The sequence below is a fragment of the Diadema antillarum genome, unplaced genomic scaffold, assembly GCF_040938485.1.
Source record: "Diadema antillarum isolate AM-2024a unplaced genomic scaffold, OU_Dant_1.0 seq00001584_RagTag, whole genome shotgun sequence".
Taxonomy (NCBI): Eukaryota; Metazoa; Echinodermata; class Echinoidea; order Diadematoida; family Diadematidae; genus Diadema; species Diadema antillarum.
In genome coordinates, this window is record NW_027272302.1 from 608,753 (window position 1) to 625,753 (window position 17,001).

The 17,001-nt window shown below is 38.8% G+C and overlaps 1 protein-coding gene across 1 annotated transcript; it reads right to left on the minus strand.

Moving 5' to 3' along the window:
- Positions 1–3,224: 3,224 nt before the first annotated feature.
- On the minus strand, positions 3,225–13,934 carry LOC139710895 (growth arrest and DNA damage-inducible protein GADD45 alpha-like). Its single transcript, XM_071622818.1, has 5 exons — positions 13,809–13,934; positions 10,611–10,721; positions 10,146–10,266; positions 4,346–4,501; positions 3,225–3,350 (listed from the first exon to the last, which is right to left on the minus strand). Exons 1-5 carry the CDS (start codon positions 13,862–13,864, stop codon positions 3,252–3,254), a joined length of 543 nt encoding a protein of 180 aa, XP_071478919.1. The 5' UTR covers positions 13,865–13,934; the 3' UTR covers positions 3,225–3,251.
- Between the last annotated feature and the right edge of the window lie 3,067 nt (positions 13,935–17,001).

A 17,001-nucleotide genomic window follows, 5' to 3' on the forward strand; every position in this document is an offset into this window, starting at 1 on the left:
AAGCGTGCACACATAATTATCCACTCACAAAGAAGCACATATTCCTCACGTGTATATATATATATATACACACACACACACACACACACACACACACACACACACACACAAAGTGATATTTCCTTATATAGGCTTAATATATATATATATATATATATATATATATATATATATATGCCTATGACAGTCTCGACAGCCCTTCTGGAGTGCAATGTTTGACGTGTGTATATGAACAATTGAAGGGGTCGGTGCAATATAGTGCTAACCCACACAATAGTCATTTTGAGATAATTGCTGTTGAATGTTTGGAAAGTCCATACATTTTACATTAATAAGACATGAATGCATGGATTTTTTACCATTTTATCGGTTGAATCTAAATATGATATTTTCAAGGAGGTTAGAGTGAAGGATAAGGATTATGAAAATGCATGTAACTCAATTTTGACAAAAGTGTGGGTTAGCACTATATTGCACCGACCCCTTCAATTGTATTTACAAGGTGTATTTTTTTTCTTTACGTATAAAGGACAGGATTTACTTTATCTGTACATTCTTCAGTTTTACATCCATCAATATCTCTTCGTGCTCAAATTATGTGCTCCGTATATGCAACTCATTCCTTGCTGTCATGTCATGTCTCAACAGTTCAAACTCAGCATTCATTGCTTTCTTGGACTCGAATGCAATTAAATTATCATGTATCAGCAATCATACACTCTTTCATCAAGTGTATCTAATTACATTGTTGTAAGCATACATGTGCAGTGTATAGGAAATGATGCCGGTGTGCCCTATATACACTAAGCTTAGTAGATCCTACTGAAGTTATTGCATAGATATCTACATGCACTCATAAAATAGCACTCTAACCAGGGAGATTTCTTTTCCACCTCCCTGCTCTAACACTCACACACACATGCACACACGCACACACATACACGCAGAGAAAGACATTTCATCCAAGTAAACACATAATAATTGGTCACATGGCTTCAAAAAATACATGTATACAAGTAATTCTCTTCATTTATTGATATAAATATTTTCCATTACATAGTAATAAAATTACATATATCATTAACAACATATTCTAATATTCACACACTAGCTGAGCTTTTTAGTGCCAAGCTCCTATCTCAACTGACTGGCCATGTCTACACTCCAAGTAATAAATATATAATAATTTTAATTTATCTTTTAGAAGACGAATACCTGAATATTTGGATAAAACTCCAATACTTTTACATGTGTTATTCACAATGAGTTTATGTAGACTTAATGCAAATAAACTACACAGAGTTTAATATTTTAGGTGATTCAATTTCACATGTACAACATGTATTGTTTTAAGTATAAATCCAGAACAGATTCTGAATCAATGAATGATGTTTTGAAGTAGTGCTCATATCTGCCACTCTATAGAACTTCACATATCACCCTGCAACACTCAGCTTACCATATTGACCAACTGTATCAAACAATTGTCAGAAAGTAAGGACATATTATGACTCATAATCAACGTTTCCAAAATATATTACTGTCACCTTCAATTCAAATGCACACTCATTTTTTTTTTATATTAATAAATCTAAAAATTTTCCCCCAAGAAATCGTGTGTCAAGACAAGGTTATATTTTCTGTGACTTGAATTGATATCAAATATTTAGAGAAAAATTCCCGAAGATATGGAATCCATGGAAGCCCAATAACACTGATTTCTGAAATTCTCAAAACCAAAATATTCAAATTTGGTGAAGAAGTGATTGTATTTTCTTCATTGTATGCATATCATTTTCTACTCACTTCATCGAAATATAACTGTATTATCATTTAATCACATTAATTCACCTGTTTAACAAACCTTATCTCTTTTCATTTTAATCAACAGAGCACAGATATCTGAACCAATGTACAATGCACCCAAAATTCATAGACAAAACCACTCGCTGTAAATGTGTGAGACGTGTTGACCAAAGATTCATCAAAATGTCTAGTTATCCTACAAGGATTTAAACTTGTGCGCTGTGATGTCGCTTCATGTGTCCACTATCAAATTTGCCTCCTGCTGGAACATCATCTGCTCATGAATATGCGTGAACATCTATTACACAGCCGTGACTCTCTGTACATGTCTTTAATAGACAAAGACAGTAATTTGAGGAATCACAATCATATGTGAGCAACTATTCTTCAGCCTTAGAGCATTTTGTAGACACATCTAAACATCGAAGTGACCGAGCAGAGGGATGAAATCATAGGCAGAAATCCGTCCCACCTCCCCCTCGTCCCCTCATCTCATCTCCACTGATGTGGGATATCATACACTGCACCACTCATCTTTCACCCTCTATGTGCAACAATAATCACCTGTCCACAGGTATGTATGCGACATTTGTGCACATTTGACCCTTTGGTGCAGAAAGTGTTAAGGCCCTCTCTCACCAATGCCCATTCATTTGTGACACATTCTAGTATTCTGGTCTATCCTGTATCATTAGCAAGATGTTTCAGAAATATTGGCCACAAGAGATCTTATTTCTTTTCTTCTTTTTTTTTTTGCTTTTTTCCCTTTGATGGAGTTAAGAGGTGAGCTGTACAGATGATTCCATTTAATATTCTTCACCTTATATATTCACATGACTAACTCGTAAGTAGTAAATGCATTTTTGTTTGTTCCTGTACATTTGTCTTTTGTCTTTTTTTTCTTTTTTTGTTTGAGCATATTCCTTTCCCATGACAATTAACAAACCTTTGGCAAAGTAGGTCTTATATTCTGCTTACACATCTTACTGTGACTTGAAATGAATGGTATTGAATTCAATAAGCTTCTATTTCTTTCCTCCTTTGATCGTTTCATTCATGTCTTGCAACATACAGATGTAGTCTTGTGGAATGTCACATGATGCAGTAGGACCAACTTTGTGGGAAAGTCCTTCCCCGACTGTATGTGCCGACGCTTCTTCATTGTCCATCCAAAGCACAGCTCAGGTACTGGCATACTGTTCGTTTAAGTCTTACAGATCTACAGATCTTCCTACAAAAGAGTTCGTTCACCTCTGTCATGACCCCCACTTGACCTCGGTACAAGGAACGGCCATCATTCAGATATAGCTGATGCATGACCTGCAGTTATGTACAGTATTTTAGCAGTACTCTTGCCACCGATGCATCAAGCCATAAATAGGTCATTGAACTCCATCTCTCCCAGTCTGTGGGTTGACCTGCTGACTTGTCACCATGACGACACTTCAAGTTGCCAGGGTGATGTGTGGGAAGGTTTCGGCTTCAGACAGGTGCATGTAATGGGCTAGGAGTGTGTGGCAAGCAGCATCCATCTTTGCTGGAACCTGCACATTTGAAGAAATAAAACAGGCAGTACACAAGTTAAAGAAAAATGTTCAGTCAAAGAATATGATATATCTGGTATACATAAGAACTTTTGTGAATCTGATGTTTTCTACCAAAAGAATCTTTCTCCCCGACCCTGTGCAAGATATATCATTACTCTTCATTTATAGCTAATGATGGACTCTGCATAGATTTCATGAAGCAAATGACTTGCTATGTAGCAATATTGCTATCAGGAGGTAAAAAAAAAAACCCAAAGAACAAAAATCATCTTGTTATCTTGCCTAAACTTCATAAGCAGCTTACAAATTCTGCACAAGTTGCATTATTCCCTTTGAGGATTGCACTCCTTACAATCAGGAGACAAGGCATCAGGACTTTCCCATCATCATAGGCTGGCCACAATCTAATTTACCACTTCCCACATGTCCTTGGCAGAGCTGCTGTGTCAATGACATTGCTGCACAATGCTCCACACAGATTAATTACGTTGAAGGCTTTCCTCTCTTCCATTGCTTCAATTAACAAACACGGTTCCACATGACCAGATTTTCGGTTCTTCCACAGATAAATTAGCATTTCGCCTAAAAGCCTGTTATTCTCCCTTCCCCTCACTCCTTTGAGTACAGTATATTTTCCACGAAGTAGACTGCCATCAAGCATAAAAAGCATTCATCAAATTTGCTGCATGGAAAAAAAGCCTTCAAGGCCTGTTCACAACACCTATGAAAACATCATGACGTACTCACAGCAACGTCACACTATTTAGTGGTCTACATGTACAAGCGCTCAAAGTTTTCTGGTTGATTTTATCTTGTTTTGTCGTAACTTAGGTTAAAAAATCATTAATATTATTCTCATTCACATGCCTTCAAATGCAACACATGTTTTATTCTGTATGACACATGACACAGCCTTATATATGCAAATTGTCCCTGTGTTTCTCCTCTGAAGTGCACTGAACTGAAAGTTTGTCAAACTCTCACATTCTTACCTCGACTAGGATGCAGGAGAAGTCCTCCGACTGGTGTCGCCATGGCGATGGCTCCAGTGATTGTGACTCTGGGAGTTCTGCGTCCTCCTCCGCCTCCTCATCGGATGTCAAGGGAACATCCGCACACAGCTGTCTAAGGGCTTCTGTGTCTCCCACCTACAATGATAACCAAAGAACAAAAAGAGTTTCATAGAGTATAAATTCCTTTTGAAAAACAAAATGCTACAAATCAAATGCTCATGAGTCATAATAATATAACAACAAAATTAGTGTATTTCTTATATACTGCAGGATACTGCAGTATTTTTACTGTTTTCTTAATATAGCATGCATTATGAGGACATGGATGAAACGTCTGTGGTGTATATCTCTTCTGTTCCATCCCTACAACAAGGGAATTTCCTTGGCACTCCAGTAACTGGCACAAGTAATTACTGTACATTGATAAGCATCCTAAAAAGAAATACCAACAACAAAAAAGGCCAATAGGAATCTAAAGACAGGTTTTCCCCAAAAAAGACACATTCTGCAAACAATCTGTAGCAGTGACATCAATCAGAAGAAATGCTGGTACCATACAAAACTCGACAATCTTACTGCTGGCAGCATGCAGCAGCAGCAGTGACTTATAAGCCTGCAAAGTCCAGCATACAAATTACAATGGCAAGGAAAATTGGGATGAGTTACAATGATTCCAGGGATTTCATATGTCACCTGGTAATTTGAGGGGTCGCATAACAGGAACTTGGGATAGCAAATACCAGAGCATATCTCACAAATGGAAATGCCACCTTGATATCAGCAGACCAATCTGTGAAATCCAATATGACCTACTGACACTTCAAAAGTGACTGGTAGAGAGCAGGGGCTGTCCCACTTCAGCGTTTTGTTTTTGTTTCTGTGCTGTATAATGTTTTCTTTTAAGAGCTGTGTTTTTCTCCTTTTTTGTGATTTTAATATACAAAAACATGGCACACTGGAAGGTGCCTGACCAAGTCTGAACCTAGAAATGTTGATGTTTTTCCTGGGCACTAAGAAAGAAGAGTCCACATTTCCTGACAAAGTATAAGAGGTCAACCCTGGAAGGAGAACCTCAATGCAACTCCTCCCTGAACAAAACATAAAGGCCACTCCATAAACACAATCTGCTCTGCCTAGCGCTGATGTCTGTGGCATGCAGTGACAGTTCCCTTTTCCACGAAAAACGCCTCCCGCCTAGAGATCCACTAGCTGGCAACGGCAATTCAATTTCCAGCTCATATTCAGAATGATAATACATGTATATTGTATGGCTGCACGATGCAGTCATGTGACTTAAGCAGCACTCAGCCATACCCAATAAAAAGTAGTCTGATCATACCAAGACATCAATCTCCAATATCACAACACAGAGTGTGCTATCACAGCAATATTTAAAGCCAAAGTGGAATAATACTTCGTTAAAATCTTCTCTTTATTTCGCAAAAATGTGGCCAACATGTGGTGAACAATATGAATAAAGTAAATGATATCCATTCACTTTCACAAACATTATGAAGATTATAACAATTGCTCATGCACTTTTGAGAATTTGGGTCTGGTTACATCAAAACTACCAAACAGCAATCCCTACGGCATAGCGTTGTATGGTACGCTTCCAGGAACAGGCCAATCGTAAGAGGCAAAGAGTACTGTAGTCTTGTATTCGAGGTGACTCATCATCACAAGGCTCATGTAGAGCTCATTAGTTGTAAAATTTTCTTCTGAAGACAAATGTAATTGCCATCAAATGGTAAACAGAATTGCAGAAGAACAGTGATATTGATATACATGTAGTAGCAGCCTGGTAGTAGCATGATTGGTTTACATAGAAAGTTGACAAAGTTGACTTACGCAGAAAATATCTTTGAACCTTTTCTGTATTAAAGCGGAGTACACCCTAGCATCCCTTTCTTCTCTCCCCCCCCCCCCCCCCCCCCTTCCCTTCAAGGAAGAAATCAAGCTGTTTGACCTCATGAAATGTGAGCTACTCAGACACCCAGAAAGTGGGAAGATGATGCGGAATACAAGTTCGTTCCTGGGAGCCACACTCTATCTCTATTCACTCAGTGAGGTCATTGCCAAAGATGCTTTCTTAGAAGTGTATTACACACAACTGCTTAGTTTTATTAGTTTATTTTCCTTTCTTTTTTTCCTTCTGCCTACTGATGTCAGTAACTCCCCCAGAAGCAAGAAGGTCATACTGGGGTCATTGTCTCTAGCTATACCTCCAGGACCAAACTTGTCATTGTACACCTACAGTATAGTTGGATGATCATATGAATTTGCCCAAATGATCCATAGAGTGCATTATGCAGTGTAGGTGCTCTTAGATCTAATTCTTTTTTACATTGTACTATCATGCAAATGCAATCATAAGTAAACATTGTGCTGAAAGCTGCCTTCTGACAGTGGTTCTTTCACAGCACAGAGCCCACTTCCAAGAAACATCAGAGCATTCCCTGTACTCAGGCGGATTGAGAAGGCCAGGCGAGGTCGTTTCAGGATAACTGAACGATCAATAAGAGCCCTCAACAAAGGATTGATATCTTACAGGCAGAACAGAGCAAGAGATTGAAGCCCACATTGTGTTCCACCCTACAGGATTCACTGGGTACAGCTAGGGTAACAGGTGAATCTAGGGGCAAAGTTCTTTGTTCTCTCAATGAACTGTCGGAGCGTTCTTTCCCTCGCTGCATGCTCTTTATTGGATGCTAACACAGTGGACTCTTTGCAACCAAACAATACACAATGAACAAAGGCTGGAACATGTAGGCCCTACATTCCTGTACACTGCCAACAAAGACATTCACAAAATCATCTTGGACAAAGCACCACAAAGAACGGGGTGAAAATAGATTTACCGCAGGACAAAGGAGGTACGAATATGCCACAACGGTCGATTTTCAACAGTTGAAAATGAAAGTAGGCAAATACACAGTGTTCACCCTCTAACATTGCACCATCACAATAATCTTTGCAGAGAAGGAAGAACAGAGAATGCCTATTTGCATTCACAAATTGCAAAGATGAGGAGCCTTGATTTACATTCCAATACTTGCCTATGGCTTCTGCCTGACAAAGAGCCATTTAAAAAATAAGAGTCTTACAAGAACACACGCAAAATTCAAAACTGCACTCAATGGAACAAGGAGATAAACCAACTCTTCAGACTGATAAAGGCACACAGTCTCATTCTCTAAAATACAGTAAGAAGTGTGAATACAATGGCACAGTCTCCCCTGATTGCATTGAATTGTGAAGAAATACAGACACTAGTTATTGAGAGACAAAGACATTCCTATACACAGCATGATATGACAGAGGGCAACTAGACAAAGGCATTCCAAAAGTACCCATCCAGCAATAGCACACAGATTACACCTATAGGTGTAGGTAGTATGGTGCTGCTTTGCTACCCCAGCAGCTCTGTCAACCGATCTTTGCTTCACTTGAAATGGGCAAATTTGTAAACTGTTATCAAATCCATGTTCCATGTTGTTTTTTGTCTGCCACAAAGTACCTCTAAATTATTCATTATCCAATGAAATGTCTCTTTCCAGTACAATTTAACACTTGGAATCCACATTGTGGTCAATGACTGTTGCTGCAATGTACAAAAAATGTTGGACTAGCACTGGAGCTACTAAACAAATTCAATTCAACCTTTCTTTTAAACTTCAATGAAGGATGTGTGTTGAAAAGGAGAAAGAGGTAGGTGTACAGTTGTAGCTTTTGCAAACAAAACAAACAAATACCAGGTGCATTGCATTAGCAGAAGTAATTCAAATGGCATCCATGAAAGCCTTTTTCACCTTGATGACAATTTATCAAGGTAACAACTTCGCCCTATATGACCCCATGCATGTCATACATACAGCAGTGCATTAAACCAGAGAGAATCTAAACTCATGTATACTGTTGTTATCTAGGCACATAGTACAATGCAAGGCCATAATCTCCCCTCCATGAAGGACACTGCACATGATAGCAGAAACACTCACAAACTACATTTGCATATCATGCCAATTAATGAAGGAAACTGCATAGATTTACACCTTCTTTCATGGGAGAAAATGAGCCAAACATGAGAGTTCTACAGTAGTTGCAAAGAACACCCACTCTCTACTGTGGAAGCCTACTGTTGCTGAGCTGTTTAAACCTTCACCATGAATGCATGATATGGCCCATTACGCACTGTGCACCGTACACCCTGGTACGGGTACGAAAGCTATATAACTACACACAAAGTGAGAGAGAGAGAGGGAGAGAGATAGAGCAGTACCTAAGCAAACACCGGCACACAATATTCTACCCTTCAATTACTCTTTGATCGTATCTCATAACAACTTGCTGATTTTGGTCAATACTTCTTTGTTTGGAACTGCCAAAGGGGGCCAAAGGGGGGGGGGGGGGGGAAGTTGCTATATACTGCATGTAGACTGCACTTTTCTATCTGCTACATCTATGGGGTATCAAGGAAGTTTACTACATTGTTAGAAGGCATTGGCCTCGCTCATATGCAAATCAGGGGGTTTCCTGGTAGTGCCAAGGTAGCTGGGCTTTTGTTGCACTCCACCCGGTTGAGAAATCTTCCATGTCATGTGATAGGGGCAGGCAGGTCATGTGAGTGTCTTTGTTACACAGCTTGACTCTAAGCCAAGTGTTTTGCATACAGTTTCCATGCCCAGACAGTACAGCCTCGTTCACATAGTTGTGCAAATAGCACTAGCAGCGGTTTTAGGCAATTACAAAGGTAAAGAAGTTAAATACATACACCTTGAAAATATATTTCTAAAGAATTTCTCATGAGGCATTGTATGGTTCCAGACTTTGTAAAAGACCACTACCCACATATATAACAAACATAAAGAGGGAAAAAAACCTAACCAAGCAATAGCACACTACCTCTTGGCTTGGCAATGGAAATGACATAGCTACACAATGGCATCTTCTATTTGATGCAGTGAAAACCAAAGCTCTCTAGCATTATGCAACAAACATATTCTTTTTTCAATACAGAAAGAAAGCCACTCTGCAGTTTATTCCGCACAAAACAAGACCATCTATTGTCATCATAATTATCAGTGCCAGTGAAAAGTGCAGTGACACGTCGTGCACCATGACCGAACCCTGTCAATATCCTTTGAAACATTGACGTACTCACCGACATTCACAAGGCAAAGGAAAGGAAGTGACAAATTTGCTACGACAGCAAGGCGGCTTCTTCTATCCGAAACAACAAGTGTTCAAAACAAGTTGCACTTCCAGTCGGCTAATCAACCCTATCTCCACGATGAGACTATCCCGAGCGACACAAACAGCCGTGATTTCTGGTTAATTCTGGAGGAAATGACACCCTCTAATATCTGTTTGTCACTTTGCCTACGCTGAGTGCAGATAGACTACCCGTAATGTAATCTTGCCATGTCATTGGCCATGGCTTTGCTAATCAAACCTTTCAGCAAAATTAGGGCATGGTACGCATAGCGTAGTGTACACACAGAAGCACATTGTCAGACACTTCATGAAATCTTCCATTTCTCATTTCCAATTCTTACATCAGTCTCTCTTTTTAAATGTCCTTTCTTTTTGGTTTCTGTTTTGACCAAATAAAACCACAAATACATAGGGCCAATAAAGATTATTTACATAGCTCTCCTTTGGGTTTGATTGGGACAACACTCAACTAAAGCACCAATCAAATAATACATGTACATGGATGGAAACAGCTGAGTGTTTTAACACTGTGTGTATACATAGAAGAAAGAAGGACACTTACCTTCAGCAGTTTAATCTGGTTTTCCCAGCAAAAAGCCTCCATCAGGGCGAAGTGGAGTTGAAGAGGAACGTTTTCCATGCATAGATCTGCATGTATGCACAGCATAACTCTCTCTGGATCCCTGTTTTATAAAGGGAAAGGATGAAAAACAGAATACATTACTATAAAATGTTTTAAGCTCAGGTCAACACCAGAAGTCGTAGTACTGTACAAAGATGACAAAACTCTTGCTCTCTTCCCTCTTTGAACTGTTGTCTGTATGGTTTCCAATGACAGAATGATTATTTTCATAACAACTTTGCTTTAAAGTCATTTTGATGATAAAACTATCCCCAAATCCATGTCATGTGTATTTATGGGTGAATGGGTACAGAAATTAAAATCACGACATAAATGTGTATAACATATCGACAACAATGGTACATATTTATGACAGCAATGATAAGATCATATCTTGATACTCACACATCTAGTTTCTTTGCTGCTTGATAGACTCCACACGTGAGTCTGTTCTCTGTCTTTGCGCGGATGAGGACGTCTCGCAATGCGATCCCTGCCTCCAGGGCAGTCTCTGCACTGTAATTCAAAGAGGAAAAACATAGGAAAACATTAAAATACAGGGTGCTTTATGTTTGTAGAACTCCATTGAGTGCTGTGAGAAGCAAATTTAGGAAGAAATTTCTATTGCCACATTCCAGTTTCTGAACATGCATCAACACATCATTTCACTTGTTTTGAAGTTGAGGTATCCCCCTACTCCCTGTGTGACTGTAAACCCAACCTTTGATATCATTGTTCACAAACTTTGTCATTTAACTGTTGAGAATGCATGTTACACTATATAGGCCCTTACATGGTAACATTACTTTACAAGTGTAATTTGTCTGCACATGCATTGTGTACTATGACAGTCGAATGCTGTATCCTGACACCATCCTTATACTGCTACTTACGGCACGTACTGGATACAATTCCGTCACATTTACATATGTACAATCAGTTCAAGTGCTAGTATTTAATAAAAGGTAGATTGAACTTTGGACCAGCTCCACTTCAGTGACGTATATATGTACGCGATATAATCAATTAATTATTCAGATGTACCTACGTCTGTTGCAGTTTCAATTCCTTTGTGCATATCAAATCTGTTAATTATTAATACTGGTGTTTGGTACTTCCAGGTTTCATACATATACAGTATGTACTTGCACAACTCAATACATAAGAGCACTTTGAACTGTAATGATTTGATACTCATAGAATTCATACACAAAAGATTTTGGTGTAGTATGAGCTGTCTGTATGAGAGAGAGACAGACATACGCATTGTACATCAGGGAAAGATATGAAGAGAAAGACAAAGAGATATAGACAGGAAGAGAGAGAGAGAGAGAGAGAGGGAGTGACCAGTGTGAGATACGGGCAAGCAGGGAGAGAGAATGCTCGGTGACTTTGCAGATATATGCAGACATTGTCCCTATTCCTACTTCCTGAGGCATAGGTCTACTTCCTGTGTGAAATTGAAACTTTGCATGTTTGTAAGCCTTCAATCACGAGGAATATCCTTATATGGATGAACCTGCTAACACATAGTGAAGATTACAGAGAACTGCATCCGCCAGGGAAGGAATTCCAGGGTTCATTCATTCTGTACACCCTCCAAAAGTACAACAGGTCCTTAGAAGTGGGCCAATTGGTATTCCTTAAAAGGACTTTGGCATTAATATCCTTGTCATGAATATTCATGAGGCACAATATAGGGCCCTAGGCTATAGTCCATTTGAGGCACTGGGGATCAATTCGCAGCATTGTTCAGTCATCCCTTTCATGCTGTACGTGATAATGTGAGTATTAAACAAACTTGGAGTGCATGCAATCACCCATGACCTAGTATCCTCCTTCATGAAGCATGTTTCATGGAGACTAATATATACTGCTTCATTTGAGTTGAGTTTGAGTTTGAGTTTATTTATAACAACAACATATATGTACAGGAAAGTTTGAATACATGTTTATACATCAATATTAATACATAGCACATGTAACTGTCTAAACGATCTAAACAAAACATATTGAATATAATCTATAATATATAATTGATAAATGATTATGTAATCTAAAACTATTAATCTAAAAAAGAGCTACAATATCACTGATTGGAGATTCTAAATCCTCTTTTTTTCTAAAAACCTTTAAAGATCTTGCACTCAAGATAGACATCAGTTTTCAGTGGATGCTGAGATTCCAAACAAAGTTCAGTGATCATATAATGGTATAACCTTAATAATGAAGTCAAATATTGAGAATCACAGAAATTTATGACTCTGAAACTTGAGTAGCACAAGTCATCAATGTCAATGTCATAACAATCAACTGGATAACTAAATAAATTGCAAAAGAAATCTCTTGTCTAGAATATATAGAATGTCAGACAATCTACTGTATTAAAAAAAAACAACCTCATGTCCATGATTTATCAATATGACATTAAGCTCAACTCCCATGGCAGCATATTCCTATTAACCATCCCACAAAAAGTCAAACTTTAAATCTAATGAACAATTTCAAAATTATAAGACCAATAGGCCCTATTCAATATCTGGTGGACAATTGACAGCTATACTTTGGATACAACAAATAACATGACAAAACTGTGTACACATTGACAAGACAGCTATTTTGTGTTTGAACCCTGAGGTGCTCTGCTGGATAAGGGTGCCCACCATGAGAATAGTAATCTGCATTGGTTGAATTTTATCCAGTGTCTAATAAAAGAGATACTAACAGTTAGTACTAGTAGGACTGTACTAGGACATTCCTTTCATTTCTAGCTTTAGAGTCTAGATCTATACGTCTATATATTTTCTGTCCTTGAAGCGATTTCCGCGGAGATCTTGAGTTAACCACAAAGCAAGACAAAAGCTTATGTTTGAATTGAACCGAAAGCGGAATGCGAAGAATGTGGAGTGGCAGGCATGCGGTTGTGTGCGGAAGGGGTGGAGGCAAAAAGGAAAGAATTTATCTGTGTGTGGACTTTGAAATTTCTAACAAACGGTAACCAGCACTTCCGACTGGAGCTATAATACTTCCTACCGGTCACATACGCGCTATCCAACCAGTCTGTACTGGTTTTTAGGCGACAGCATCAACCAGGTGAGCCCCCACCAAGCAAGGACTGGCTGCCATGCCCCCCCCCCCCTTTTTTTTTTTTTTTTTTTTCGCTTGGTGACTACTTTGGATCATATACCGGTATACCAATATTATAATCCTTTCCTGATAGCAAAATATTTCGCGTAAGCCTCCACCACTCCATGAAATAAAACTTTTGCGAACATTCAATAAGTAATAATAATAACAATTACAATAAAACAAAGCAGAACAATGTGCTGGCTGGGTGACTAGTGACGAGAAGGCCTGGGTATTTTGGTTGGTCAAGAAGTGAATATAACTGCGCGAAATTTCATGGGCATGTCGCAATACCCGCTCGAGTGTTGATCAGCATTCACCGGCCGCACACAGTCGTGTGCCGCGGCGGGGGATACCAAGCATGTGACTCACACGCTCTGCGGCGCCACACACAGGTGCATTCTAAACTAATGACACATCGATTTTAAAAACGGCAGACAATTTAGACGACATTTGCTCAAACTACATCGTACTTACCCCATGCATTCACTGCAACCCTCACTGAATGTAATCTCCATTTCACCAAGCGTCATTTTCAGAGATGGCTAATAATCTATCCGTACGAAAAGAATTATCTTGACGGAGGTGTTCACTTCGGTCTACCCACAACAGCGAGTTGGCGTGTAATGAATTGCTGAAAGAATTCACGTGAATTTTGTGAATTGTTGCTAGCGCGCGATCACTCGCATAGGCTCTTGTGTCGACAACGTACGGCGCGCGCCGTGCGTGAAGCAACGTGTCCCAAACGTTTCCAGTGTGCCGTGGAATCAATGACGTGTACCAGTACGTGTCGGATCTTGCTAGAGCGTATTGTAGGGAGGGGGGGGGAGGGGTGTAGCCAGAATCACAGGGGATTTCCCTCCAAGTCGGTTTTGCTCGTCCAATCATAGCAAGAGTCCAACTTTATGAATATTGATTAGGGTGGTATACTTTTGTTCATTGGCTAAGGAACCCGATTCAGTCAGAATCGTCCACCGTAATTCTAGGTTCTTCCAGTTCATGGTTGGTTGAGGGACTGTCCAAATGCTGTTACTCGGCAATATAAAATTGTCAATTCATCCTGAGCTGTAAGGATTCGAGCGAGTTATGAAGCTCGGTTGCAGAGACTAGTCGGATTGGGGGGGGGGGGGGGGGGGGGCGAGGGAGGAGGATGGGGGACCTATTCTTTGTTGCCCTCTCTGCCGCATAGACTCTCCTCACTGCGATGGGTTAGAAAAAAATAATCATGGTTTTATTACAAAAATATTACGGAAAATTTCCATGAAGGTAAATGTGCTTCACTGCCGTCACATGGCCAAAGGGTGTATTCTGAACTCCGCGCTAGCAGGAATAAAATCGAGACCAATGTTGTTGTTGTTGTTTTTTTACCTGCACTTGCTTTTGGAAGCCATTAAAAAATATGTGTCATGATGGAGTTTATGTTAGGATTTACTTCATATTTCAAATACTAGTACCTTTTCTTTGATTGTTCCTTAAATCTGGGACCAGGATTAGAGTCATTTTTATGCAGATACACCCTTTCACCAATCAAAAACTGACATGTATCAGCAGATACACCAATTAATTCCTTTCTCTCGGGATAGTTCTAAGTGGTAAAAGGGAGTATCTATATGGCAAGACAGTGTTCTTAGTCACACACCTGTGTCTGTTACTATCAACCCTCTGGCGTGATATTACAGTATGTTGGACCATCACGTTATATCATTCTTTTGTATATTCTGTGTCCATTACTGAGAAGAATTTTCAATCATTGCTGGTAAGTCTACAGCAGCAACATCACCGAGAATCAGCAATAACGATAACAATTCCGATAATGACGTCAAGTATAATCTTCACACTGCCAATGTCTTGTATTTTGTAGTTATCTATTGACTATTTTACTTAAAAAAACAACAACTTCAACACAACAGCAGGAACAACAACAACAGCAACAACAACAAAAACAACAAAAACAACAACAACAACCACAACAACAACAACATCAACAACAACGAAGTGTATGACCCGAACGTAAGAACTGACAATGCAATCCCGGATTGCCCTATAATGGTAACAACATCAAGATTGATTTAGTGTTTATACTTCCAGCAAGGTTATTTAGACCAACCTGATGATTTCAATTGGAAAAATGTATTGTAATATAAGTTTTATCAGATTAATAGGCCTAATAATAGAATAAAGCAATATGATTTTATAAACAGCACTGGTCCAGCGCAGTGGGCCAGCGCAGTGCTGTCCAGCGTATGGTCCATCGCATGGTATAGCGCCCTCTTGTAGTAAGATACATTATAGTGTACAATGTATTTTTGTTCCCTTGCCAGATCAATTGGCCCTTCCCTGTTGGACTTAGCTACATCAAACCATCAACAAGTTTGTCATCGTTTCGATTTCCACAAGATCTGAAGGAAGTAAGAAATGTGTTTGATCATTCGCGTTGGATATAGATTTCTAGATCTATCAAACGTACATATAGGGATGGCGTTAGGGTGCGATTCAGACAAGTAACAAAACGAAGTCGCTTTTTTTTTCTTTAGATTTAACAAAAACAAAACTATTCATCCATTAGTTCAATATTTATTGTTCTCTATGATATTGTCTGACATTTGTGACCCCACCAGAAAAAAAATAAGAAAGAAAGATGAAGAGATTTTGCATGGTGACACCCCCAAATGGTTGTTTAACATTGTCTAATCTATACTCTATGTTTACCATAACCTGTCCGGTTACACAAGTCTGTAGATTTAACCAAAATTATGCATGCATTAGTGCTATTCGTCATTAATATTTATTGTTTTCTATGATACTGACTAACATTTGTGCCACTTGAAAAAATGAAGAAATTTTGCATGTTAACATTTGTTTTCCTCCGAATGATTGTTTAACAATTTCTTTAATAATCTAACTCTAAACCTGTCCGGACAATAATTAACAACCGGGCACGAACGTGTCAACTGTATAAAGAGGGATGCATTTCTAATCACTTGAATATTGTAGACTTTACCGTGTTTGCCGTCTGTTTCTACTCAACTTAGGGCCTAAGTGTGTGAAAAGAGATTGAGAAAATTTTCATTGTCGAATTTTGAATAACAAAGATGTGCATGAATTCTCCTTCTTCTTCACTTCTTCTTCTATAAAAGTCTGGTTCCTTCCGAAGCTGAAGATTCTTGCAGACAGAATTAGCTCAAACCCTTCGGAATTTCAACATCTTCTAAGCCTACTGATCTAACGTAAGCCAAGTTACCAGGTCTAAACTATATAGGTTTTACCTAGACCTATAGGCCTAACTTAAGTAATATTGTTAGCTTTGTATAACTGCTTCCATTATAGGCTACTGTAGTATCCTTCATGCAAAAGTTTCACGTATTCCCATGTCACTTAGAGTGTATTCATTCGTAGGCATTGGTTAGTCATCAGTAGGCATATAGAGAATTCACAAAAGAGTTAAATGTTTTATTTTCAGTGTATTAAAGGTACAAATTGATTGTTTATTTAAAAAAACTCCCTAAATCTAACTTGTTAGTAGGTAACTAGCCACAATTAAGAGATAAATCGGCCATAATCAAAATGCAAGTCAACATGAAGAATGCTATTACATTTATAGTGCAATAGACCAGTAGGCGTAATTCCACTTTGCGCATGAGCAGAAAAGGTCACTTGTACCAATAGGCAT

Bases quoted from the DNA above. Each gene is read 5' to 3' on its own strand.
- LOC139710895 (XM_071622818.1), bottom strand. From the start codon at position 13,864: ATGACGCTTGGTGAAATGGAGATTACATTCAGTGAGGGTTGCAGTGAA. The intron at 10,267-10,610 runs GTGAGTATCAAG...TTTATAAAACAG, and splicing joins GCAGCAAAGAAACTAGATGT to GGATCCAGAGAGAGTTATGC. The intron at 3,351-4,345 runs GTAAGAATGTGA...TCAAATGTGCAG, and splicing joins TCTCCTGCATCCTAGTCGAG to GTTCCAGCAAAGATGGATGC.